This window comes from Fusarium venenatum (assembly GCF_020744135.1).
Source record: "Fusarium venenatum strain MPI-CAGE-CH-0201 chromosome Unknown EDB82scaffold_4, whole genome shotgun sequence".
Classification (NCBI taxonomy): Eukaryota; Fungi; Ascomycota; class Sordariomycetes; order Hypocreales; family Nectriaceae; genus Fusarium; species Fusarium venenatum.
This window is the reverse complement of record NW_027072132.1, coordinates 5148882-5175108: the sequence shown is the minus strand read 5'-3', so window position 1 is coordinate 5175108 and position 26227 is coordinate 5148882. Positions and strand designations below refer to the sequence as shown.

The 26227-nt window shown below is 49.3% G+C and overlaps 7 protein-coding genes across 7 annotated transcripts; 2 read left to right on the top strand and 5 right to left on the bottom strand.

Moving 5' to 3' along the window:
* Window positions 1-293: 293 nt before the first annotated feature.
* On the bottom strand, window positions 294-4354 carry EDB82DRAFT_336160 (AEX-3 domain-containing protein). The gene is made up of 3 exons (XM_025738823.2): window positions 3338-4354; window positions 925-3258; window positions 294-855 (listed from the first exon to the last, which is right to left on the bottom strand). Exons 1-3 carry the CDS (start codon window positions 4014-4016, stop codon window positions 407-409), a joined length of 3462 nt encoding a protein of 1153 aa, XP_025593545.1. The 5' UTR covers window positions 4017-4354; the 3' UTR covers window positions 294-406.
* A 5567-nt stretch (window positions 4355-9921) lies between these two features.
* EDB82DRAFT_530241 (uncharacterized protein) lies at window positions 9922-10951 on the bottom strand (the record flags this gene model as incomplete). Its single annotated transcript, XM_025738822.1, has 2 exons — window positions 9922-10804; window positions 10881-10951. The coding sequence occupies 2 exons, from the start codon at window positions 10949-10951 to the stop codon at window positions 9922-9924; spliced, it is 954 nt and encodes a 317-aa protein (XP_025593544.1).
* Window positions 10952-11618: 667 nt separating this feature from the next.
* On the bottom strand, window positions 11619-13732 carry EDB82DRAFT_530240 (uncharacterized protein; the record flags this gene model as incomplete). The annotated part of the gene is made up of 9 exons (XM_025738821.1): window positions 11619-11642; window positions 11724-11931; window positions 11990-12394; window positions 12445-12653; window positions 12702-12866; window positions 12915-12967; window positions 13018-13039; window positions 13190-13443; window positions 13531-13732. The coding sequence occupies 9 exons, from the start codon at window positions 13730-13732 to the stop codon at window positions 11619-11621; spliced, it is 1542 nt and encodes a 513-aa protein (XP_025593543.1).
* Window positions 13733-14714: 982 nt separating this feature from the next.
* Window positions 14715-16140, top strand: EDB82DRAFT_335997 (small subunit of acetolactate synthase-domain-containing protein). The gene is made up of 2 exons (XM_025738818.2): window positions 14715-15723; window positions 15774-16140. The coding sequence occupies exons 1-2, from the start codon at window positions 14966-14968 to the stop codon at window positions 15952-15954; spliced, it is 939 nt and encodes a 312-aa protein (XP_025593542.1). The 5' UTR covers window positions 14715-14965; the 3' UTR covers window positions 15955-16140.
* EDB82DRAFT_541629 (Aspartate/ornithine carbamoyltransferase) lies at window positions 16033-17631 on the bottom strand. The gene is made up of 4 exons (XM_065609340.1): window positions 17548-17631; window positions 16966-17496; window positions 16223-16910; window positions 16033-16172 (listed from the first exon to the last, which is right to left on the bottom strand). The coding sequence occupies exons 2-4, from the start codon at window positions 17293-17295 to the stop codon at window positions 16132-16134; spliced, it is 1059 nt and encodes a 352-aa protein (XP_065463472.1). The 5' UTR covers window positions 17296-17496; window positions 17548-17631; the 3' UTR covers window positions 16033-16131.
* A 700-nt stretch (window positions 17632-18331) lies between these two features.
* On the top strand, window positions 18332-21386 carry EDB82DRAFT_516192 (uncharacterized protein). Its single transcript, XM_025738816.2, has 3 exons — window positions 18332-19249; window positions 19354-20316; window positions 20442-21386. Exons 1-3 carry the CDS (start codon window positions 18484-18486, stop codon window positions 21269-21271), a joined length of 2559 nt encoding a protein of 852 aa, XP_025593540.2. The 5' UTR covers window positions 18332-18483; the 3' UTR covers window positions 21272-21386.
* A 1133-nt stretch (window positions 21387-22519) lies between these two features.
* On the bottom strand, window positions 22520-24517 carry EDB82DRAFT_530236 (SART-1 protein; the record flags this gene model as incomplete). The annotated part of the gene is made up of 2 exons (XM_025738814.1): window positions 22520-23649; window positions 23707-24517. The coding sequence occupies 2 exons, from the start codon at window positions 24515-24517 to the stop codon at window positions 22520-22522; spliced, it is 1941 nt and encodes a 646-aa protein (XP_025593538.1).
* Between the last annotated feature and the right edge of the window lie 1710 nt (window positions 24518-26227).

The window sequence follows — 26227 nt, the reverse complement described above, 5'->3', positions numbered from 1 at the left end:
AGAGATCCAATAATGTCTATCATGGACGAGACGTTGTGTCTCATCTTTCTTTCTCTTTCTTCCTTTTCTGGCTGCTCTACTCGGCGGCTGCTCATCTGGCAAGACTGGGCAGTCCAACCTCTAACAGCCTTCACCATTGAGTACTTTTCTTATTTTGTCGCCGTCCTCTGGGCCTGCTGACTGTAATTCTCTTCCTCCCCACTCCTCATATCATTTTCGCCTAGATTATTACAGAACGTGGTATCGTACATGATATATTCTCCTGCTTTTGCTTTTCAATTTGTGATTCAGTCTTGCCTCGCTTACTTGAAACGAGGGTAAGACTCCGTTTGATAGACGGTCAGTGACGCAACTTATCATCATGTCAAGTTGCTTGCTATAGTTGATCTCTGTACATTCTCTATCCTCAAGTAGGAGGTGTCGTGCCAAACATGTTGGGAACTTGCTTTCGAATGAGCCCACGCGTACCCCGCGGCTCTACCCGGGGCATACCTTGAATAGACCGAGGTTCTCGCATCAGAGACCGATCAAGGCGGGCGGGAGTGCGAGTAACAATAGTCTTGTACTCTCCGGGGAAGTTGCCCTTGGGTAGTGGCACTGAAGCAGTCCGCCAAATGTGATCGGATATGTCACCGAGGAAAGCGGGAATCTTACTATTGGAACCGCCGCGGGGAGGACCGAAGCCACCGTAAGTCGAGGCACCATGGGAAGCACGGAGGGTGGAGAGGCGGGAGAGACCAGTCGCTAAACCGGAACGTCCTCGAGCTTTCTTGGCCATGATGATTTCATCGAATAGACGGATTGAAGCATCGTTGGCTGGCTGCATCTCTCGGTCATGAATGAACTCATTGAAGCCTGTTATAGTTCAGAGTTAGGTACTTATTAACCAAGAATGAGAGTGCAAAAGGTTAGGAATAAACTTACACTGTGTTTCACGCATCATAGCAGCGTAGTCGTGTTGATCGTGCGGAAGGCTCTTGATGAATCCATCCATGTCAAAGGCATACAATTGGCCGTTGGCCTTTTGCTGCTTCGAAGGTCGACCAAGATACTTACGATAAGTATATAGAAGACTCGCAAGGCAACGGACAAATGCCGCACGCACGCGGTCAGCATGAAAAGCCTCAGGACAGATGAGTGAACAGAACCCAAGACACCTTCCATGAGAAACGATCTTGCAACCAGTGCATCTATAAACACCATCTCCCTCGGCTAGATCATTACAGATAGTACACATGGAGGTATTATCTTTTGGCATGTAATTGAAACAGTGTCCCTCAACCCAGACTGTGGTTTCTGTGTTTCGTACAGGCTGGATCTGCATGCTGGGCATTATAGTCGATGCTGCAAGCGTTGACTGTGCGTACGTTGATGGAGCATATCCTCCACCTCCATAGCCACCATTTGCCCCACCAATAACAGAATTTTGAGATTCTACCGAGATGGCTGAGATAGATAGGTTGGCCTGATGGCCATTGAGGAAGGGCATACCCGGCTTTTGGAATGGCGGGTGCTTGTCGATGCCGAAGGAAGAGCTCCGTCGCATCTTTTCTTCGCCGAAATGACCCGAGCGCTTCTCCCGAAGTGTAGATGCAAGAGCGAAGCCCGAGTCGCTGCGAGACACCGGTGTAGAGGGCATAGGAGGGAAGTTTATGGAAACAGGAGAAACAGATGATTGGGGACTTGTCTTTCCAGACTTGCTTGTGCTGGGCCGGTCTGATTTGCCATTCTCAACATGTGCTGAAGCAAAAGCGTTGAAGATTGGGGGTTGGATCTCGTTTGGCGGATCCGGTTCCCCAAATCCTGAAGAGCTCTGAGACACCCACTTGCCAAGGGTACTCTTTGGGGTCGCAGATCTGAACAAGGTTCCATTTTCGGTCGAGAAGGCGTCGTAAGGGAATGACTCCATAGCATAAGGAGGGGGTCCGGTTGCAACTCCATATCGAAGCTTGTGAGGGGCTGCGACTTGCAGGAGAGACATAAGTTTCCTGCGCGCTTGGCGGGGAAGTCGGACAGGTTGTGAGGTAGCATCAATAGTGTCCTTGTCCAAGTCAACGAGCACATAATCGTCTTCAGGTAGTTCGATATTATCGTAACGACGCTCAATGCCCACGATATATGGACAAGGTGCCTCGAGGGCTGACAAAAGGCGTGCAGGAAGCACGGGGATGAAGATGCTAGACCACTTCAGAGGGTACAAGAGATTTGCCAATGCGTGACAAGCAAGATGCAACATGCTAGTGTGAGAAGATAGGAAGATAATTCGGGATTCGGACATGGCATATTCGAACAGAGCGACAATATTCTCGAGTGACAAACAACGGAACAGTGCATAGATATCGATGGTCCGAGAGCCAGGGGTCTCGTTGTCAGCTTCTTTCCGGGCATAAAGACGCAGTTCTCGCACTCCTAATTCAACTTGAGTCTTAGATCCCAAGGGGTTGAACGCCTCTGTGCAGAGATTGACAACATATCGCTCCAGAGGTTGCCAGCGTCCAACTCTTGGCGAGCTCGGGGGTATTCTTAGCACACTCCCATCAGTCATGGGTGTGACAATAGCCTTGAGCCATTCTTTCCAGAAAGACATGTTACCCGCGTCTCGGCCGAGAATACCGTACGCACGAGGCACCCATAGCCCGCTTTCGCCAGCAGTAAGGCCCTCAATCTTGGACGCGGCACCATGTCTCAGGGGCCTAAGCATGTCCGTCATGAGGGTGATCTTCTCTTCGACTGTACTGATCTCGTCTTCGAGCCTCTCACGAGCCGGTGAACCTGAAGGGATCGTAGGTAGTTTTGCCAGGAGCTGCGAGAGGTGAGTGCGTTCACCTGCCAATCGGACACCCAAGCTCGCCGCCAGCTCTCGTTCTTCTTCGGACATGTGGCTCTGGCGCCATTCCTCGCACTTCTTTTCAACATCCTCTGCCACGTCGGCGTTGAGAGCAATCCAGATGATGATTGTGATGCCGTACAATTTTGAGTTATCGTCTGAGGTCATGGTAAAACCATGCCATGTGGATCGCGGCCTGTCATCGGATGAAACGATCTGGATGTCGTTGGGGAAAGCAAACATGGGCACGTAGTCGGGAAACCTTCCACGCCTGGAGATTTCATCTCCAGCCTCCTGTGGAGGGTACCGGTCGAGAAGAACCGGCTCGAAGCGTCGTTTGAGTGGATGCATATCGGGATCTGTATTGAGGGGTTCGGGAGGAGGAATCACGGAGTTATAATTGCTGAGTCGCCTTGTGGTTCGGATGGAGGCTGTAATTGTATGTTAGCAAAGGCTATTGAGGGATCGGCTACATAATAACACAAAAGCCTGAAAGGGGAGAATACGAACCTGCACGGCTTGTGCTGATCCTGTTGCTGGGCTGCTTGCGCACGCTGTTCATATCCCTAAAGCTCATCTTGCGGCGGATGCTACCCTTAATGCTTCTGAGAGGACTCAGTCTGCCGCTGTCACTTTCTTCAGCCCGGATTCTCTCCATCCGAGGGTTCACCATTGGTGCCCGAGCCTGCACTTTTGCGCCCGCGCTGAAGGTAAGGTCTTCAAGAAAGACCTCGCGCTCAGCTGCAAACTTGACCAAGGCCTTGTCGAAGTCGAAGTCGCCCATAAGCATGGAACCTTCGCCCAAAATACCGCTGGAAGCGGGGGTTTGGCTGTTGCCGTTGCTGTTTTCGTTTCCATTGCTGAAATCGGGAGGGTTCACAGCACGAATAGTGGCACTGCTGCGGTTACTCTTGGTGTTGCCATCTGTGTCGTCGAGGGTTTGTATCGAGAACCGTTCGGTGAGAGACATCTTAGACAGACGGCTAGCAGAGTTCTGTCGCGAGTGTCGTGCGTTCGTTTTTGGCTGTTCGCCATTCGTCCATTCATCTTCGGGTTCGCCATCTTCGATAATGGTGGACTCGACGGGAACGGCGACAGGTGCGGGTTGGGAGCTGGGATCGTGGTAGGACACCGACTCTACACCAGCGATCCAGAAATACTCGGCGAGAGGGGTCGATGAGCTCTCCATGACATGTCAATCGTGGTGTATAAGCCACCAAGCACGCAGGACTGGAGCGAATGGAGAGGCGTAAGAAGGAGGATGAGTCGAAGAAGCCGTCGGCTGGTTCGCTCTGGGCTGTTCGTATGGCGGTGGTTGTGACCTGAAGGTGGGCGATCGACAAAATCAGGTTGGGTTGCTGGGGTTGCAGTTTAGGTCATGAAAGATAGGACCAGCACCAGGGCCTTTTTTTATCAGGCGAGTACGAGATAGGTAGCGATAACAATAGATCCAATCGTAAACGTTCTCGACCGACGAAACTATGTCGTTATTTGAGACCGAATTTGGACCAAAAAGAGACTCGAGATGGGGTGAATAAAGGGGACCCGATCGAAAAAAGCAGAGCAATAGCGAGGAGCCAGTCGCTCAGAGGTCGGTTACAACGGGTGCCAAAAGTTAGCTTCAAGGTGGGTGGACAAGCCCAGGGCCAACTGGAACCACAAGAAGCTGGTTGCGAAGATAAGAAAAGACGCGATTAGAAAACACCAGGAAGCCGCCTGAGCAAATCGACCAAGAAGATGAACCAGAGATGAAAGGAAAAGATGATGATAAAAACAGAGAAAGAGAGAGAGAGAGTGTAGAACGCAGATGAGAGATGGGCCCAGGAGAAAGAACGAGGATTCAGTGTCGATCTGCCTGTGCTCGTTCACAACTTTTTAGGCAGTAGATTCGTGCAGGTACAGGTACAGATAGGTACTTGCTCAGGCTGGTATCGAATACCCCGTTTCAAAAGCAGATACAACAGTGAGCGAGGTGAGCATCGACCAGACCAGGGTGTACATTTGACGCAAGTGGGTTAGTGAGTGATTGTAGGCAGGGTCCAGGGCCATCTGTTGACGGCTTCGACCCTCCAAAGGCTGGAGAAGGACGCCCGAGCTCCAGCTTTTTAGGCCTGGTTGAGCATTGGTCCAGGGGTTTCCCGGGATGGCTCGTAGCGGCTGCCACACCGTCCACACGCCTAAAGCCGTGGGGTTGCAGTGAGGTAGGGGACCGTTTTTCAAGGGACCACTGAGAAATGAATGCGTGCGCGGATGGGCTTCAGCTGCTGACCCAAATCCATGAACTGATGGAACGAGTCCATATGTGACTTTATGCCAGCCAGCCAGCCATCCATCCATTGAATCAGTTTGCAACGACCACCTTACCTCACCGCCGGCTTTTGTCTAAATATCAACTGCACTGAAATGGAAGGTGTTTGCCTACGTACGTCTTACAGCCGGGTATATCATATACCTGGCTTGGGCTGGGCCGACAAGGGTTATTACATACATTGTATCATCTACAGCCGAATAAGCGACATCAAGATGCGACCAAGACCAACGTATTGACTGGCAGCAGGCTACTAACGTAATGAGGATACCAGAATTAATAACTTACGTAGCTGCACTGGACCTTACAGCAGGCTGATTAAACTTTTGGGGGTCGATGGAAATTAACCGGTTCCCTAAACAAAGCGAGCCGTCAATCTTGAGGCGCACGCCGTCGTCTTCCAGACTCTGCTGACCATTCGGTAGATTCCCGCAGCCATCAATCCAGAGCGTGTGCTTGAGTTCAAGTCGATTTCCTCACCCATACACACAAAAGTCTCAGGGGTTTCAGGCGAGCAAGAAAGACCTCAGCACCGGCGGATCTACGGCCCACGATGGATATGGATATTGCTGATGTCTTTTCCCTTCTGATGTGTTCTGCTGCTTACCAGGGTCTCCTGTATCATGCGGATATGGCCCTGAGCACTTCATCCTATCCGTCTGCTTTGTTTGAAAGAAGTAATAGTACCTGCAGAGTCGCGCTTGTGGCATGCTGCAGGCCAGCTGTTGTTGCTTTTCTAGGTAGTTCCGGGTCTTGAATCAGTCCGACCTCCAGAACCAGGCTTTATGAATATTCCTCCCGCTCTCCATAATGAATCCACTTAATCGCTGTCTGCTCCGTCGACCAAGGATTGCGGTGCCACATTAACTGAGCAAACCCCAGCTAGCCAGTACAGTATCCTTCAGCGGACGCTGTTGGTTGGGGTGCTTATCGTCAACACATGGGTTTATTCACCATTAGAACTCCACTAGGTATGAAGGAAACAGATGACAACAAGCCAGATTGAGGTTGTAAATTCCCAAGGTAATGGATCCGACAGAATGGCCACGCTGCAAATGCAACACTGCAGATGATAGAGGCGTCAGTCAACCATGGGTCGTTAGGTGTGCCTGCATAGATACATGTGCATATGCGGTATGCTGTATCCGTCTGCATCGAAATGCTTCCTTCACCCGGATACGTGCAGACTTGATACCGTGGCCATGTGGGAGATGGTAATCATCACCGCTGGTTCGTTCAACTAACTGATGAGCTGTCTTTTCCTAGGTCACATCTCTCTTGGTGCCTGACATCAGCAGATGGGCGGCATTCGTCAACCGCAGGAACAGTGCGACACGCTGTCGTTTTGAGATGATGGATGGCCTCTGTTGTTTGTATATCCAGGAAAAGACCAGGTCCTAGGCGGCACAAGTGGCCCGGCGAAGAGAGTCAGGCAAATGGTTGTTGCACAGAACCGGGGCCACAGGCAAGCAAGCAAGCAGGTAGGCAGGGAGGAGGGTCTTGGTCTTGGTCCGTGTACTGCACACGTCCCCAGTGAGATCTTCCATTAATATCGCCCCGGCCGAAATCACGGCTTGCTCAACGGCCGGTGCGGGTATTAGATAAAGTGGTTTGTGTTCATTCTCTGGAACACATATCAATCAAACTCGGTGGCAAGGGACGTCGAACCGTCAAACTCTCATCAAGTAAAATCCCGATTGGAGCCTCTGGCTACGGCAGTGTAGCCTGTGTTAATGGGATGCCTCGATTAGGAAAAAAGCCAATGCAACTCTTCCTCATGGATGTCCCACCCTCACCGTTTTCGTACAGGCAAGCTGCAGAGCGATGTTGCAGATGCTCCGTCGACAATGCCAGGCAAAAAGGGCAACATAGTTAGCTGGTCAAGTATCGATTGTCTTGGCTATGTTGATTGCCAGGCGCATTGTTTTGAAGGGACTCGCTCAGCCCGTCTCGATAAGTCCTTGTTTTGTTTTGTTCTGCTTTCTTTTCTTTCCTTTTCTTTTTGCTTTGCTTCGTTTTGTTTTGTTTTGTTTGGTGTCTTTCGACTAAATCCAAGCAAGGGCTTATTGTTGTTGTTGTCATTGAGCAGTCGACCCAATCTTTTGGTTCTGATATTTGCTTTTCCCCCACTCATCGTGGGACGTTTCGGTTCTTTTCTCTCCCTCTCATTATCCATTGTAAGACAGGCAACTGATAGCAGTTAGCTAGGCCGCCTACGTCAGTTTACTTTTCTAGCTTCCATCTCAATCAGACCTTGTGGATGCAGTTGAACGATTAAATGGGGGTGGATTCTCTTAGTAAATTACCTGACCTTAGCCGTTAAAGGCAAGGTCTGTAACTACTCGTTCCTGCTAAGTAACGGTACCTGCCTGCTCAACTTTCTCTACCTAAAAGAAAGTCGGTCGTTGGCTACTGCCAACAATCGACGTCGTTTTTTCAGATCGACGCTCGAGTTATACAAGGGAGGCAGGTGAGACCGCCAGTCTCAAACCCCAAAAGCGACAAAACCCTGTAGATCGCATGGATGGAAATGGATGGCTCTTTCCATTTACAGGACTTGACGCCGGCTACGAAGCAAGGCTGCCTATGATTGGACAGGATACTACAGACGCATACATATGGGATACTTCACTTGAACATATCCTCGGGTGATTGATTTTCTCCAACAACTTCACTCCTCACTCCTTGGACTAGGTACCTTCTTTACCCCTTTCCTCAAAGAGATGATTTTGCAACTCCCTCAGACTGCCATCTCATAATGTCCATAACCAACAGAAAAAAAATCAGAAAATTTGGACCCAACTATTGGTAGTGACACTCGAGCTGTAGCCAAATCTGGCAGTGGCTTTTTAGTCCAGGGGCCTTCTCCATCAATCATAGGCCAGAAGCCCAAGAGCAAGAGTACCCAAGATGGGCCTAAAACAAAAGAAAAAAATGCGCCCGTCCCTAATAATGGATCTCATAAAATACGAAAGCACGAGCCAACCTCTGATGCAGGTACAGAGCACTAAAAAGGGCGACAATTAAGACATGGCACACGAGAGAAAGGTGGGTACAGCAACTACACGTACAAACAAACCATCAAGACTCCTAGTTTAGCTAAACACTACAAAGTAAACAAGCGAGACAGACGCCTACCTCGATTTGCAAAATATACTTATTTACACATGGGGCTCACGTTGGCCAATCCCAGTGTCTCTTTGGAGTTTTCATCGACAAGAAAGGAAATCGCCAAAGAAGCAGAATAGAAACAAACAAACATCGACAGGGGTTATTGAGCCCCATCCCATCTCGACAATGCCAGCCGATGCAGTCCAGAATAGCAACAGTATGCCATAGCATTCAGGGGTATTCAAGATACATGGGCTATGGGGTGATTATTTGTGCTATACTTAGATCCTACGTGTAATGGCGACGATTGTCATTTGCGTTATGCCAACTCGACTTGAGAGCGCCGCACCAGAATATCCAGATAACCACTCTCATCCCTCTTTCGCATTGGATCCGGCGTCTCTCAAGTTTCATAAAGCTCAGGTCCATGGGCGGCCTCGCTTGGACTTTCAAGCTTCCCGTCTACCAGGACCTGACGCAAAACGGTACCGGTTAAGTCGAGTTGTTTTCTTCATCCACACTGACATTCGTCTCATTAGTGACTCGCGAATCAACAAGCTAAGGCGATGGGCGTTAGGTATGTTCACATAGCACCATGGATGGAGCTTAGTGCACGGCTGGCCAATGATGCCAATGCGCATCCCACTGGAAGTACCCAACTTAGATCTTGACGGCGTCGTGTGTTTCAGGTTACTGTCCGCGCTGAACCGTCCGTGTGTTGCGTCCCTAACCATACCATCACACTATCTTCTCTAGCTTCTTCAGCACGGCAATACAATTGTAAGAGATCTTAGGGCCATGTGCTGCGTCGCTCGGTATTTGTCCATCCTGGTTGATCACCACGGCTACTGAGCCTGGTCTCTTTATCCTAGTCTCCAGGGGTTCTTCGCCATCATGAACAGAATCTTTTGAAGTTGAAACAAAAGTGCTGAGGCAAGCCCCTAATCAGAAAGCAGCCAGGGCAGCCGCTTCTCGACATCACTCGTGAAATCAACCCATGAACGCTCCTACTCCCATTATATTCGGCCAACAACAGTATGCTGTCGGATACTTGGAGGTCATACTATCCGCCACTTACTCCTGAAGTGCCATATTCCCACGTTACATGTCACATCTTCGTCTCACCCAAATCAGTGACACTCATGAATGGGAGCAGCTGACCAGGATTAACCCAGCTATGGCGTAGTTTTCCAGCATTGACGTGATGCCCTACCCCTGGTTTTCTGACGATTCACTTCCAAGCCTACATTAAGCCCGAAATCTGATACAGATAGATCGATCTCCTGCAGCACATCATACCGCATCACTGGATGCAGGTGCCCTTAAGATAGGGGTTTAGACCTTGTGACTGATTACTAACCTTATGTCCGCACAGTCGATCTCCTATCCCAGCTATGATCCTGTAGGGCCTCTAACATTCGCATTCAGGTCCAATGGTACAAGGTTTGAACGCAAGGCCGACGTGGCAAGGCCTGGGTTTAATTAAACCTCGTGTAGTCCATAGTTCCCAAGCATGCCAATAAGTCTTAGTTTTGCAGTTGCCATTCTCACTTTAGACTGGTAATCGTCAACATAACCCACGAATAAGTAAACACGTATCGTGGACAGTATATTATCTTTGACCGAGTTAATCAATTGCTCGTGGGTATCGTTCCTTCGTCATATCCGAATCTCTTCATCGTGCCACTCGTCTAGTCCCCAGCTTTCCAGTGGCCAGGAACCCTCTGTTGCCCATTTCTCCCCTCCAGCCAATCCCCAATGACCCAAAGATGATCCTCCCGTCCGGTGTCACCTCGACTCCCGTCTCGGTTCCGTCCTCCGCGACCACAAAACAGACCTGTTCCACCTCGCCCGGGTGCAACATCGGCCTTGCGCTCCCGCTCGCCTCCCAATTGTAGTCGCGATACCGCAGGCCAGGCTCCGTGTCCAAAACGACCTTTTCCAGCTGTACCACATCCTCGCTGCAGTTTTCCAGTTGTGCTTCCAGTACCCACCGCCCGTATCCTTGGGTGTCCTCGGCCTTCAGCGAGCCCACTTTGGTGCGCACAATGAGTGATGCCTTGCATATGAACTGATACAACTTACGAAACGTTCTCGTACGTCCGCTGGTTTCCGTTGCTTCGTAGTAGCTCACTGTCACTGCGAGCACGTGATTCCCTTCCTCCTTAAGGTCAAAGGATACCACCTTCTGTAGTGTATCGCCAGATTGTAGATCTGCTTCAGGCTGGCCGTTGGGTGGACCGAGTTCAAGACGCTGTACAGCACCCATGCCTGGGGTCTTCATCTCTGCTTCGATGCGCACATCGCGAATATTCTTTGCGGCGTCAGGCGGTAGATCGTTGTTCGCACAAAGCGTACAGCTGAAGGTCTCGCCAACATATGCGGAGCCGAACGATATCGGAAGATTGACAACAGGGCTGAGGAGGAAAGGGGACGGGTTTGAAGCGACTTGTGAGTGGTACGCGAGTGAAGCCGGGATCGGAGCTGGCTTGATAGATGCGCCAACTGAGGGCGGAGGGTCGATAGGATATTGCGTGACGAGTGATGGGCGGGAGAGTCTTTATAGCAGATAGCAAATTAGCTACATGAAGCTTACTATATACAACAGGGTTGCAAAGTCGATGCCTGGCTCACCGAAGAACTTTGAGGGAGATAGAATGGGGCTCCTTAACAGGATCGTGAGAAGGATATCGTTGATGGCTCATCTTGTCATATTTTACGCAAGTCACGTATAAGTGTATGTAGCGAATGCGACGTTTTGCGCGTCTTCAAGTTTTCTTGTATAGTAGGTAGGTGAAATAAAGCAGCAGGATGAGCCGACCTGGAAATGCGACCAAGACACGGTGCTTATCGATAAGACAGCCCCTCAATATCACTGACAGGCATGGCTATGACCATCATTCTGAACTACACACGAGTTCGATGAGTAGATAGGTAGTTTCATACACACTTTGAATTTACATATATATTGCCTTTCCTCTGTTAGTGTCTACATCATTACAGGGGAATGTCATTGATCTGTCCCTAAGTGTAGTAGTTCTGTCAGATAACGAATGTCCTGGTAGCATCACCTTCTTCACAGCGATTGTCCTTGTTCTCGACCTGCAATAGAGTCATTTCTAAAAACAAATTGTGCGACCTACTGGAAAGCAGAAGTGCTATTCTTGATCGTTCCAAAGTGAATATGGTCGATGCGGGTTCCTACTCAACAGCGCGAAATCGTATATGAGACCTGAATCAACACCCTTCTTTCCGCAATGCAAACTGGAGCGTTCACGTACAGAGCCTATGATTTCCATCTCTAGCGGCTAGCTTTTTCTTTCAGTTTGTGACCATGGATATGGTTGACTCCTCATATATGAAGAATACAGACTAAAGTCCGGGTGGAGGAGGGACCTAGGGAATATCAGTATACATCAGGGGAAACAGAGATGTTGCAAGGTAAGAAGTAGCACTCTCAATGTCTGATCTACGTACCGAGCCATAGCTACCTCCAGTTCCAGGTGGAGGTCCAGAAGGTGGAGGGGGTGGGGGCGCCGAGCTGGGTGGAGGAGGCGGAGGAGCCGCTTCACTTGGAGGCGGAGGGGGTGGTGACGCTGATTGTCCAGAGGCACCAGGAGCGCCGGGAGCTTGAGTTTGAGCTTGAGCCTGAGCACCATAGTACTGCTGATACATAGCGACATAGCTGTGTCCAACGGTTAGTATGGGAATGTAAGAAACAGAACATATCTGAGGATACTAACTTAGCATAACCGCCATAGGCAGCATAAGGGTCTGCGCTGCCGTAGTACTGGGCGTACTGGGCGGCATAGTCAGCGGCGTTAGTTGGGCTGTTCACACCAGCAGGTACTGGGCTGTTGGCAGCACCGCCTGTGTTAGCTCCATAACCACCATACCCGCCGTAAGATCCATGTGAACCATTGTGGGAATGGTTACGATCACCGCCGCCGTTGTATCGATCGCCTCCATGACGGTCGCCTCCATGACGGTCGCCTCCATGACGGTCGCCTCCATGACGGTCACCTCCATAGCGGTCACCGCCATAGCGAGGTGGGCGGCTCTTGAACTCCTCATATTGTTCCTTGACATTGGCAATCAAGTCTTCGCAAAGCTCCTTGGCCTTCTCGACCATGTTGGCGTCAGGTCCACTACAAGCATGTCAGGTTTGATGCTCTCGTGTAAAAATGGACAAACTTACGTGACGTGAAGAAACATGTCTTCGTCGCTCTCATGGTTAGTAGCGGCTTCAAGGTATCCGGATCCTCGGCCCTTGATCTGTACACGGCAGCCGGTCTCTTGCTGGATGTGCTTGACATAAGCACCGCCATGTCCGACAACCTGAGCACGCAAGTTGAAACCATGTACAGGCTCCAAGCTTATCGGGATCTTCTCCTCGGGCCATTTGCGCTACAAGTTGTCAGCATTCGCCTCACAACTCAATCGTGAAACCCTTACTCTTCCAAACTCGTCGCGCTCAACTTGCTCCTGGTCTCGGCGGCGGAAACGTCTCTCGTCAACAAGTTGAGGAAGCTCCTGCTGAATGAGTTCGTTGATCTTGGCGACAGCAGCCTCGAGGCCAGCCTTGGTCGTGCTTGTGATGTGGAGGTACAGTGGGGGTTTCTATGGTCAATTAGAATAGCCATCGCCCAAACAGATTGCTTTACTTACACCGGCCGTGGCCATGGTCTTATTAGGATAGTAATTGCCTCGGGTAGTAATGTCTTGCTTAGTCAATAATGCATCCTATGAAAACATTAGAGGGGTTGCGTACCAGCACCGGTTTCATCTTTGATCTAATCAAGCGGGAGTTAGCAGGAGCAACGAAGTGGGTATTGAAGCGAGCTATCAAGCTGTGTAAGCATGATGTTTTCGATTCAAGCGTAAAAGACAAGACAAAACAAGGCTTCTAGGAGTATCAGTGCTTTGGAATCAGGAGTATTTACCATTTTTTGTGTCGCCCCCTTGGTTAGGAGGTAACGGTTCCTCAAGTCGTTGACTTCGATATCCTGAATGTAGTCGCCATCCGCGACGTACATCTCAGTGTCGAGCGGAGGTGCTATCTTGTTCGAAGTTTGGGGAGTCGCAGTTGGTCCCGGCGGTGGTGATTCGGTATCGGCGGACCTGATGGGAGGGACATCGACATGCTGGATTCCTTTGCGAGCTTGAAGCGAGGCATTGATTCGAGCGGCGGCGGCAGCTATCACCAATGTCAGTGGTCGTTGTTAAAATTTCGTGTCGGCGCAAAGTCTACAGGACGGCGCCAAGAGCAAACAGAAACACATACCAGCGGCAGCAGCGGCATCAGTTGGAGATTTCTTCGTCTCGGGGGTTGCATCTTTCGTGACGGGGCTGCGATCTCTGCCAGATTCAGAGCGACGCGACGGAGGAGAGCGAGAGCGACGGTCGAATCGCGATGTTCTCTTGGGTTCTGGTTCTGTTTGGTCGAAGCGCGAGCGCTTCACGGTTCGGCGTTCAGATTCATCCATGGCGAGATGCAAAGGTTGACAAATTTTTGTGAAGTCGATTAGTGTATTCACGCTTCGGAAGTCGAATGTTGCGATGGAAGCGCAACGTTGATTGTTTAGATTGTCGTTTGTTGATACAATCCCACCTTAATTATTCTTGTCGGGGGAAAAAACAGCAACCAGAATGCCCATGTGTTGAAGTGGAGTAGACATTGATCGTCGAGGGAAAGAAAGGCTGGTGCTTGACAAGCGTTATGCAGGCCAACCGCCGCACGTCCTATAACAGTGCCGCCACGTGTGGCTTGTTAAGTTTTGTTCGCTGGACTTATATAGTCCTGTAGGTACCCAGAACCGATGCATAGCAGGAAACTGGGTAGTAATTATGGAACTCAACAATTGTTTCAGCAACGACTGTTAATTTTATGGTGAGGCTTTTCAACGAGTAACTGGCTATTATAAGTAGCTTCACACGATTGAATTGCCCATAGTCTTGACTTAAGACCAGCTTTGTAAATACCCAAGAAAAGGTGTTTCATTGGACAATGCTAGTGTGGCTAAGCCTGGGGGTTCGCGAACTACCAATATCTGGGGAAACAAGTGCTGGGTTATCTGCCTGGGCGTACTGTGATGGGAAACATATAGGTGTGGTCAAAAGAACGTTAATTCTCTCCTCTTATTAGAGATACATATGTCATTAGTGAAAAGATTTGTTTGTTATGTAAGGTTTTTAAGCTCCTAGTCCTTCTATTAACCAGCATTGACCTTATACAAGGAATTAACCAAACTATTACAAAGTCGAGATAGTGCAGTTGATAAAGCGATGTTCGAAGAGTTTTGAACTTACGATAATAAATACGAGCTTTGCATATGTGGTACTTGGATTCTGTTACTCGGATGTTTACTTTGATAATCAGATCTGAATATTTCATTATCGTCTGATGCCTTATGTAACTTACCCTAAATATCTATTCGTGGTATGGAGTCTGCCCGGGCAATGTTGACCAACTCCGAACAGCGGACCCCTGCCGAGCTGATCCGCGCCCCCGCAAAATAACTGCACCCCGTCCCCTCGTAACCTCCGGTCACCGGCCTATCTGTGGCCCATTGATTTTTTCGGTATATCCCCTCGAGCTGTCTCTTACTTACTGACCTTGAGTCATCTTCATCTCACCTTGATCAATTGATATTTTACCGCAAAAAAGAAGCTTCTTGTCCTGACCAGAGAACCATTACCTGTTCTCACGTCTCTACAAGATGGCATCTCTGCGGTCGTTGACTGCCCCCCTTCGCTGGGCAGCCCCCGCGAGGGGCGTCGCCGCTGTGCGATATAGCTCTTCCTCGACCTCTGCCATTGCCTACAAGGCCCTTCGTCGTCGCTCGGCTCCTCTCCCCGTGCGCGACAACCCTCCCGCCTGGTCCGCCCAGTCCGCTGTCTCCAACATCCTCTACGAGACCCCCGTTCCATCTACCGTTCCTCCCAAGCGACACATCCTTAACTGTCTTGTTCAGAACGAGCCCGGTGTTCTGTCTCGCGTCTCTGGTATTCTGGCTGCTCGCGGTTTCAACATTGACTCTCTTGTCGTGTGTAACACCGAGGTTGACGATCTGTCCCGCATGACCATTGTTCTCACAGGCCAGGACGGCGTTGTCGAGCAGGCTCGCCGACAGCTCGAGGATCTGGTTCCTGTCTGGGCCGTCCTTGACTACACCAACGCTGCTCTCGTCCAGCGCGAGCTTCTCCTCGCCAAGATCAACATTCTTGGACCTGAGTACTTTGAGGAGCTTCTCAACCACCACCGGGAGATTGCTGCCGGTGAGTACGATGTCGACAACGCCCATGAGGCCATTGAGCGCAGCCTCTCCGATACCGCCAAGGACTTCCACCCTAGCAAGTTGGCTGTCAGTCAGGCTCTCCGACACAAGCATGAGCATCTCAAGTCCATCACTTACTTTGCTCATCAATTTGGTGGCAAGGTTCTGGACATTAGCAACAGCAGCTGTATTGTCGAAGTGTAAGTTGATTGCCGCATTTAAAATCCTGCAAAATACTGACACACTCTAGTTCCGCCAAGCAGTCCCGTATCGATTCGTTCCTCAAGCTTGTTGCCCCATTCGGCATCCTCGAGTCTGCTCGCACAGGTTTGATGGCTCTGCCTCGATCTCCTTTGAATGAGGGCAACCAGGAGGCTCTCACCATGGAGGCGGACGATGTTGTTGATGCTAGCCAGCTCCCTCCCGGTTAAATCAGATACCTTTAGTTAGAGGCTCAGCCCGTGGCGTTTTGAAGGAAAGGATCTGGTTTAATTGATATAATTCCAATGACTATTTTTTTATTTAATATTCATGCGCCAACGCTCCGCCCTCGTCCCGTTCAGCAATCAGATAACACCAGGCATCCTTGTTTTGTAGTTTACTCGCCATTAAAACCTACCCTTGTTCACAACAAAGCCTTCAAGAACGGCTGGAAGATGTCAGTAAACCGTCTTGGAGATATGTGTAGAATAAACTTACAAACAGCGGCCCAGAGACGGTTCTCGGCCTCGGGGAAAACTAGAGATCGAGGGCTGTAGAAGACCTCATCGGCAACCTCCTCGGGGTGGCGAGGCAAGCAGTGCATGAACTTCCAGTCATCCTTAGCACCTCCTCGCTTAGCAAGGTCATTTGTGATTTGGAATCCAGCAAAGTCCTTGAGACGCTTCTGGGTATCAGCTTCCTGGCCCATGGAGACCCATGTATCCGTGACCAGAACATTGGCATCCTTGACGGCCTCCTCAGGAACATTAGTCTCGATAAGCTTTCCGGGCGAGGAAACACCGTCGCCAGCGGAGGTGATGAGTTGCCTCATAGTTTCGGGGATTTCATATCCCTGGGGAGCAGCGACTGAAATATCAACACCCATCTTGACGCAGCCAATGGCGAGATCGAAAAGAACGTTGTTGGCATCGCCAACCCAGGCAACCTTGAGACCGTTCAGACCCAGAGTAGCTCCCTTGGAGCTTGATGAAGGGAAAGTCTCGTGGAGAGTCAGGAAGTCGGCAATAGTCTGGAGAGGGTGGAAATCATCAGACAAAGCATTAATAACAGGGACACTTGAGTGCTTGGCCAGAGTAGCGACATCAGAATGAGGTCCTACCCGAGCAACCATGCAGGAAGTCATGGATGAGATGACCTTTGAAGTGTCATAGAGTGATTCGTTCACCTTTTTAGGTATTAGGCTAGTCTTTTTATGACATGAATATGGGCTGAATACTTACACCCAACTGAATGTCATCCTTGCCTAGAAACATGGGATGGCCACCGAGCATTGTTACTGCGGCTTCAGTAGAAACTCGGGTACGAGTGCTGCGCTTGCTGAACATCATAGCAACAGCCTTGCCGGCAAGACCAGCATTCAGGTAGCTAGCAGGAGCTCCACCCTTGACAGCAATTTTTCGCGTGTTGGCATCGCGAACGAGATTCGCAAACTCAGTAGGAGTGAGATCAGCAATGGTCATAAGATGCCGAGGTGTTGTAGCCTGCGTATAGGCTCGCTTTTGAAGGCCTGCAGCGGCTCCTCGAGCGATTCGGAAAGTTGAAGTCTTCATTATGGACTGTGTACGTGCTGAAAATGTGGACGAGAGGCTGCACAGTCTCGTACTGAGGTGGGTGGCTTACAATTGAGTTGTTTGGTAAATCAATTGCAGAAGACTGAAGTTTTTATTTAATCAATAGCTAAAATAGATGAGTCGGTGGATGAAGAGTCACTATTGGATGATGTACTAGAACTGGGGATAGGCTGTTTGTTCCTACCATCTCAACAGCGAGTCACAAGCGGCAAGAGTCAAGGCTCCACTCACTTTCTTGTTACTTGGGCCGGTTTCGGGATACTTGACAACTGTACAATATGGATGCCGAGCCTGAGTATACATGTTTACATTACTTATATTGGCAATATATGTGATTTATGACTGGTGTTGATCGTGATTCATGCCAAAAAAAATTAATGACTTGGAGTTTCAAACCTTTGTGCTGTTGATGCGAGCCTCCTTTCAAGTAAAAGCCGCTATCGGCATCTGAATTTGCAATGGTGATGGCCCTGTTGGTCCACAGAGCTCCCACTCAACACTCGACTTACGCTAGAGCCGGCAAGGTAACGAATATTACTTTCGGCCACAAAGACAACGCACCTGATAAGAAACTGGAACTACCTGGGTAAATAGTAACTGAGCACAACCTTGAAAGGCTACAGCCAGATACACAGGTACATTGACGGGAATATGACTCTAGGCACTACGTTGTGTAATTGAATAATTCCATATCTTGTCTAAACTCGAAACCCAGGCATGCTGGTTTAATGGGAAAATGACGTCGTGCCCAAGAATCCCCAGCCTAGGTCCCAGTAGAGTCAGGCAGGGTGGTGCTGAGGCTTGGTTCCTGGATCAGAAGGGCAAAAGCCAATCAGGACACAATCCTCCACATCCTTATCAATCTCGCGCCTAATTGAACCCTGTGGAGGTGACTGGCTTACCCCATCAATGACGAGTCCCTTGCCCAACCTTAACTCATGGTTTACTCTTCATTCCTACATCAACTCATCTCCAAGTCATCCTGAATAATATCAACAACAACAACAACAACAACAACAACAACAACAACAACAACAACGACCTTCGAACACCTATATTATCACATATTTTGTTATTTCACCCCCAGAATTGCGACACCTCATCTACCTGCGCCCAATGCGCGCATCGACTACTAATTAAGCGGTCTTCATTCTTCGATATTTCACAATGCCAAACAACGAAACCGAGCCTCTCGTCTCGCCAACGCGTGAGGAAGAGGATCCCACCGAGTCATCACCTCTTCTGAACCGTACTGATGACAACCAACACGCCGATGTTGCGGAACATGATGGAGATAGTGAACCTACATCTCAGCCCCAGTCTTGGGGTTGGAGTTTCTGGCCAACACGTAACAAGAGCAATACCAAATCATCTTGGCGATGGCCTTCCATCATTGCCATGGTTATTCTTGGTATCATCGTTATTCTCATCATAGTTCTTGGTTTCCTGGTCCCTCCAGCCGTCAAGGAGTACGCCGAGAAAGCTGCTGTGGTTGAACCCACCAACTTGTCCATCGAAAACATCACCAGTGATGGCATCCGGGCGCGTATCCGCGCAAATGTCTATCTTGACGGATCACGGGTTGACAACAAGAATTCTCGTCGCATTGGGAAAGCAGTGACCGGGATCATGCGGAAACTAGAGACCAAGGAGACCACCGTAAACGTCTACCTGCCCGACTACGCTGATGCTCTTGCTGGCACTGCTGTTATTCCGCCTCTGGTAGTTGATATTGTTAATGGTCATGCCAACGAACTGGATTTCGTGGCAGAGGTTAACCCTGGCGATGCTGAGCATATTCGCAAGATCGCGAATGATTGGTTGGACGGAAATCTGAAGAAGCTGAAGGTGGTGGGCAAGACCAAGATTCACCTTCAGTCGGGAGTCTTCCCACTCGGGTCTCATGATGTGGCGGAATCTATGGTTTTTGAAGGTCAATCTCTCTACCGTTCCTTTGCCTCCTTATTTCTAGGAAAGAAATCACTACTTTAATCAGACCAAATATTCACATCCAGAACTTGACTGACACCATCATAGCCAATGAGATCCCGAACATGCCAGAATACAACATAGAACGCATGGACCTTCACGATCGCCCGGTAGATGGTCATGGACGGGAAGTCATCGAGGCCGACGTATCTTTGAAAGCTCACAACGACTACCCCGTATCTTTTCAAGTGCCGACTCTTGGTTTTGAAGTTTTGGTCCCCAACTGCGACTCAACATTGCCGTCTATCAGTGTTGCAGATGCCATCACCGACCCTATTGATGTTGGTGCCAAAGCGGACGTTCATGCCAGCGCCAAAGGAACCATCCGTGACATCCCAGAATCCCTCATCAAAGCATGCCCTCACTCTGAGTCGTCTCCCTTGGACAACTTTATGGATCGTTACTTGCACGGCGAAGACGCCAAAGTCTTTGTAAGGGGAAAGAAACTCAACGACACCGACACTCCAGATTGGATTTCAGATATCCTTGAAAGTATCACGGTTCCTATCGACTTTCCTGGACGGTCATTTGACAGCTTAATCCGTAATTTCTCTTTAAGCGATGTCGACTTTAAGCTACCAGACCCTTTCGCAGACGTGGATGATCCTGATGGCGAGCCTCGAGTTTCTGGCACTGCTCAAGTACTTGCAGCCCTTCCACCTGAGCTAAATGTGAACCTGGGGGTGGACCAGATTCGCTCCAATGCTGATCTGTTCTACAAGAAGCGCAAAATGGGCGAGTTGAACTTGCGTCACTGGCAGGATGCCAACTCAACACGGGTTCACGATGAGGAGAACAACGAGACTCTGCTCAATATCACATCACGACTGGTTGACGTCCCCCTAACGATCACCGATGGCGATGTATTCAGCGAAGTTATGCAAAAGCTACTATTTGGTGGCGGTGATATCACACTCGACATCAAGGCCGAAGTCGATGTCAAGGTTAAAACTGTCCTCGGCATCTTGACGGTAAAGAAGGTTCCCGCCGAGGGCAAGATTCCAGTAAACGGTCCGTCATCGCTGTGGTAATCTCTTGCACTCCCCACGAGGACGAATAATCCTTGTTTACACTTTGAAGTATTTTCATAACACGCCTCACAGCCGTATCGAGAGTAATTGCTGACTTAACTTAAGGATTCCCCGGTAACGCGCTTGGTAAACTTAAACCTGAGGTCGGTGAGATCGAAATTCTGGAAACGACAGAGTCAAGCATCCAGATGAGAGCCCTTGTCAACCTCACAAACCCTACACCCTATGCAGCTGTTATCCCTTACCTCAGCGTGCATATTCTACATGATGGTAAACTTCTTGGCGAAGCTATATCAAGGAATGTCACCTTCAATCTCGGGAAAAACACAAATCTTCCCGTTCATGCAACCTGGGACCCTCTACGATTTGGCGGCGAGGATGCACACGAGGTTGGCCGCAATCTTCTATCAGATTACGTATCAGGTGAGAACACAACTTTGACGGCACGAACACACAAGAAGAGTATCCCGAACGTTCCTATAATAGGCAAAGCCTTGTCAAAGATCAACATTACCCTTCCCGCGCCACGGATAACAGTCCCTGGCGAGGACGGAAACGATGGTGAGAGGCCACGCTTTATTACAGACGCTACTTTCCATCTCTTTTCGTCGACGGCCAGTTTTACACTTCTTTCTCCCCTATTATACAATACTTTATACGTAGAACACATCAACGCTACTGCTCTTTACAATCATACGGAACCCATCGGTCAGATTATACACGACGAGCCGTTCCCAGCAATACCAGGACGTTCTCAGACTCCACGCCTCCCTGTGGAATGGTCTCCCAGCCGCGTGGGCTACGGCAAGCTCAAGGAAGCACTGGGTGGATCGCTTAAGTTAGACGCTGTAGCCAATGTCACGATTAGGCTAGGCAGCTGGACTGAAACGCTTTATTACAGAGGGAAAGGTATCAGAGCCAAGGTTGGCCTATAGACAACCGATTCGAAATATCTTTGTACAGAAATGTTTGGAGTTTGGGGTCCTTCTGATAATTGGGACAATACGGATCCCTCGAGGCGCATGCTTCCTTAGAAATAAAGACCTAGGGTATATGAAATTGATTTCGCTTCATTGCCGTGCATGATACTATTCTAAACTGCACCCGACAGTACAAAAAGCTATGTTCCCGAACAGTGCTCAGGATTACTCCACGGTCATTCCATGAACATTAACCTAGCCACCATACATACAAAGAAAGAAGCACAAAGACTGAACATCCTTAGGGGCGTATCAATTCTCATGTTCACCCCAACACCCGTAGAGTAGGGAATTATTCTTGAGCCAGTAGCAACAGCCATGGTAGTATAAAAAGTCTTGAACGTGCTAGCAGTATCATGGTCATCATTCAACAATCATCTTCAGCTGGCAAATCAAACAGAAGCCAAAAAACAGTCACCCAGGTAAACCCACCAACTTCGAAACAGCACCAACTCTACTTTAGACACAATCAGTTCAACAGTCAACATGTCTTCTCAAACTTCCACAGAGAACAACACTGTCGAGATCGACAACAACAGCATCCTCAATGCTTCAACTCCCAAAGCCTTGGGAGTTCCCTCGGCAGACAAGTCAGCCAAGGAATCAAAGCCAAGCCAGGCTCTGGACGAGATGGTCGAGGCTCTTGACGCAGAGATAGAGCAGACAAAGGAGGGGATGAGGGCCGTCTGGGAAGAGATTGCCATTGAAAATGGGAAGCTCTACACGATCCAGGAGTGGATTTAAGAGTTGATGCAGGCTTCACTTGACGCCTTAAAGAGCGCTGAAAGTTGAGTGTGAAGGCAGACTTTTACGAAGAAAGATAGTCTGAGGAAAAGAGGAGGCCCTAGACACAGTCAGTTCGCATGGTATAGAACATACCTGAATCTAAATCTTTATTTTCACATATTAATACCGACCCAGCGTGACCACCACTTGTGATAACAGAAAACTTGGCTGCTGAGATCACAAGAGATGTAACCATCAAGACCCTTACCATGGCTTCGACAAGACTCACATAGTACCTTGACCGAGAAGTAAGCCGGCTCTTCTAACCATTGTCTCACAGTGTCAGCAGGAAATAAAATCTCGAATATGAAAGCACACAAGCAAAGGGTAAAAGCACCTTTTTTTGATCTGAATTGTCCATTGTCGGTATTACTATTCGTAGCCTGCCATAAAAAAACATCCTGTGATAAAAGTGAATTATGCAAGTCGTACACCAGCTTCCTTTCGCTTCTTGAGCTGCTGCTGGGCTGCCAGACTCATGCCGGCAGACTGGCTTGCGTCAAACATACTCTGTGATTCGCGTCGCTTCTCGTCCTCGATCTTCTTGAGACGCTTCTCTGTCTTGCCTTTGCCACTGCCCTTGCCGTGGAACTGGTGACTGAGGTGCTTGAACGCCTCCTTGGTGTCGAGGGCACGGCCTTCGTCGTCGGCGTACTTGAGATCGACCTTGGGCTTGTATCCGGCCGCGTACAGCTCCGTCAAGCGCTTAGATCGCTGCTGATCACGCCAGTTGTTCTGTTGGCGGGCGTACTCCTCACGTTCTCGTACTGACATTCGGTCGAGTTTGCCACTCTGGCGGTCGCGTTCACGCTGGCGACGGGTCTGCTCGTCCAATTCTTCTTCCAGAAGACGTTTCTTGGTGAGGAAGTCTTCTCGGTCACGTAGACTGCTGTACTCTTCGTCACCTCTTGCTTCCTTAACGAGACCGCGTTCTCTGAGCAGCGCTAGTGTCGCACCCATACCACCCCCGACAGCCTTTTCTTCCTCAACGACATTCGTCTCGTGCGTTTCCTCAATGGCTGATGTCTGAGGCATTTCTTCTTCAACTTCTTGAGCATCGTCGCCCATGGGGTGATCCTCATCAAGTTCTGGTGACTTTGATACAGTCCTTGGTCTTTTAGGCTTGCGCTCTTCATTGTCGCCAGGCTTGCTCAGGCCGGCAACAAATTCCGAGACTTCTCCGAGAACAAGACCTCCCTCTTGTTCCTCTACTGGTTCTGGTTCATTCTCATCCTCTTTGAGAAGTTTGGCAATATCTTCAGGCCGGGTCTTCTTCCGCTTCTTCAAGGCGTTCTTTCGTTGAATTGCTAGTGTTGCTTGAAGATCGTCGTCCACGAATGTATCATCGGTTGCCTTTCTCTTCTTAATGGTCGTGTCCTTTGAGTCGATGTCCATGGAGTCACCTGCAGGTACTGTTTCGACAGCGAACAGATCGTCATCGTCATCAGTAGGCTTTTGTCTAGTACCCTTCTTGTTCTTCTTCTTCTTGGGCTTCTTGACTTTGATCTGCGACGGATCAATGTAATCTGAAGAAATAGGGGCATCACCTGTAAGTTGGATGGTTAGCATCGAGTGATGAAGCGAAGTGAGTAATGGCAGCTTACCAATAACGTCGTCCAAACTAACGTTTTGCCCGCTCCTCGTTTTATCAACCGGTTTATCCAAGATATCTGAGAGCTCTGCAATTACTCCACTTGTATCGAGTGTGAACTTTTTGGACTTTTTGCCGTCGATCTCCTCATCATAGTGTGACAAGATACCACGTTCGCCCTCCTCGTCGTCATCTAGAGGGTTGTAGCCAGGCTTCTTCTTCTTGGTGTCAAGTCTCTCGGCGAGCTTCTCGGCTTCGCGCATGTTGAGGTTCTCCAACTCGTCGCCTTCGACCTCGTTCTCATCGATGGTTGTATCCTTGAGGGTAAGAATCTGTTCGTCACCATCGAGGAAGCCCGCAGTGTCGTGCCCAACTTTGATGCCTGCAAGGTCCTTGGAAGTATACTGAACAGCAGCGGCAGCTTCAGCCTCGGCAGCAGCGAGCTCTTCCTCCAGCTTTCTGACTTTGGCGATGTTCTTCTGTCGTTTCTTCTGGCCTATGAGCCAGTCTTTTGCGCTGAGATCACCACCTTCTTCGGCTTCTCCGAAGCCCTTGCCTTCCAGTAATGCGTTGCGTTGCGCCTGCTCTCGCGCTTTTCGAACGGCCGCGGCTTTCTCTTCACGCTTCTTCTTGGCCTTCTCGGCTTCCATCACTTTGTTGTAATTGTCATAGGCCTGAGCCTGTCGGCTTTCGAGAGTACTTGGCGCGTCGCCATCGGCATACATTGATTCGTTTTGTGTGGCATTTTCTCCCGGCACGGGCAGAGGCTTCATGCCCAGGGAGATGCGAATCCGGTTCGTCTCTTCTATCGTAGCGGCGTCCATCTTGTCTGCGTTGATGAAAAGGTTATCTTTTGGCAGGCAGAAAGGTAGGTAGTATTAGTGTATGTTAATACCTGGTTGACCCACATGAGATCTTATCATCACGTGCGTTAAGAAGATACTTCGAGGATGGCTAAATTTTGGTATGACGGTATGTACCTTTGTAAGTCTGCCTGAACTCCAGCCTACAGGTATCTACTAAGGCTTAAAGATGGAAACGAACAGTTCCTCAGCCTCTAAGTTTCAGAGCTTAAGAGTAAGCCATCTAAGAATGTTCTAAAATATTACAGGTTGAGTCATTGGTAACTTCGCCTCTCTTGCGTCAACGGACAAACTGAAGTTTTCTGAGCATTGGTGAGCACGGCTCATTTTTAATGTATAGAACGCGATGGGCAAGGACGCGACTGACAGTGTAAAACTCCGAGGTTAGACCGAATTATGTAATCCACATTTTGACCAAAAAATTCATGTATTTAAATCTTGCGATGGCCGCCCGAGTTTTGATTTTTCTTTTCTTCCTTAAGCAAACACGGATCTGTGCTTTGCGATCCTCTGCCCTTTCGGGGGTCAGGGTCGATTGCTCTGCAGCTCGATAACTTATAAGGAGCCATCAACTTGTTATGGTGTCAATTTTCCTATCGACAGGTCCAAGAGTAACAGTTGCCTAAGCCGCTTTATTCGCTGTTCCTCGGAGCAGCTTGAGTACTGGGGCTTTTGCAACGAGACGCTATATTCCACCCCCCTTTTCCGAGACCGTTGGTTAGTGAGGTTGGGGAAAACCATGGCCTACCTACATATCTTATTATCTTAAAATTGCTTGTGATGTTATGTCTCTTGTGTCTGTAATTCCATTTGTCGCAACATATCTAAATGACGGATCGTCAAAATTTTTGGCGGGCCTCGTCAGGTTGCTGAGCAACGAGTGCAAATCAGTCTTGGCCTGCGACCATCGCAAGTCATGGCGGAATCACGGCATAGAGAAGATGTCTTTTGTCATGCTCGACATTTGGGCTTTTCCCTCTGTGGTGCTGCTCTACGACTGTATCGATGATGCTACCCTAGTCCAACTGACGAGAAAACATTTTACGATCTACGGCCCGTCTTCGGGTTTGGTACCAAGAACTGACTAGAGCATACCATGATGCTTGGGTCTTGTTCTCCTTGCTCTTTGTGTACGTCAGTTCTCGTCACAGGTTATCCAATATTGCGACCACAGGATAGGTCGGTGGGCTTACGTGATGTGGTATGAGTGAAGCTGTATCAAGCTGAATGATGGTATGACAGCCGATAACCGAGGGCAATTTGCATGTAGAGTGCAGACATCCATACAAATTCCATGCATAAGACTCGGGTTGTGCTCGGCGCTTCAAGCCACGCGCACTTGATCCGTCCACTACCGATGCTTGCAGTCTGGGGAATTGGGAACGTTTTCCTAGTTTGGATGTAATCCGGGGTTATAGCGATGACTGACTACCTATGTATGCATCGTATTGTATCCTGTGATAGTGTGGAGAGACGGCCACGGCACGAACCGTAGGATCAGCCTAGAGGTGCGGCTATCGTTAAAGTAAAGCTCGGCTGGCATGTGAATAGTTAGGTCTGGTTAGTTGAAGGATATTTTATCAGGCTTGAAATCTCATACCTACCTATTAGAGGTAGTCCTAGAGGATGTTTACCCCACATTCATATTAGCGAACTCATCGTCAAGTTGGA

Excerpts from the sequence above, each read along its gene's own strand:
- EDB82DRAFT_336160 (XM_025738823.2), bottom strand. The coding sequence starts at position 4,016 with ATGGAGAGCTCATCGACCCCTCTCGCCGAGTATTTCTGGATCGCTGGT. Across the intron at positions 3,259-3,337 it reads GATCAGCACAAGCCGTGCAG|CCTCCATCCGAACCACAAGG; the intron begins GTTCGTATTCTC and ends ATACAATTACAG. Across the intron at positions 856-924 it reads TATGATGCGTGAAACACAGT|GCTTCAATGAGTTCATTCAT; the intron begins GTAAGTTTATTC and ends GAACTATAACAG.
- EDB82DRAFT_335997 (XM_025738818.2), top strand. The coding sequence starts at position 14,966 with ATGGCATCTCTGCGGTCGTTGACTGCCCCCCTTCGCTGGGCAGCCCCC. Across the intron at positions 15,724-15,773 it reads AGCAGCTGTATTGTCGAAGT|TTCCGCCAAGCAGTCCCGTA; the intron begins GTAAGTTGATTG and ends GACACACTCTAG.
- EDB82DRAFT_541629 (XM_065609340.1), bottom strand. The coding sequence starts at position 17,295 with ATGAAGACTTCAACTTTCCGAATCGCTCGAGGAGCCGCTGCAGGCCTT. Across the intron at positions 16,911-16,965 it reads AGGATGACATTCAGTTGGGT|GTGAACGAATCACTCTATGA; the intron begins GTAAGTATTCAG and ends ATACCTAAAAAG. Across the intron at positions 16,173-16,222 it reads CCGTCTCTGGGCCGCTGTTT|CCGTTCTTGAAGGCTTTGTT; the intron begins GTAAGTTTATTC and ends GACATCTTCCAG.
- EDB82DRAFT_516192 (XM_025738816.2), top strand. The coding sequence starts at position 18,484 with ATGCCAAACAACGAAACCGAGCCTCTCGTCTCGCCAACGCGTGAGGAA. Across the intron at positions 19,250-19,353 it reads GGAATCTATGGTTTTTGAAG|CCAATGAGATCCCGAACATG; the intron begins GTCAATCTCTCT and ends ACACCATCATAG. Across the intron at positions 20,317-20,441 it reads GGGCAAGATTCCAGTAAACG|GATTCCCCGGTAACGCGCTT; the intron begins GTCCGTCATCGC and ends ACTTAACTTAAG.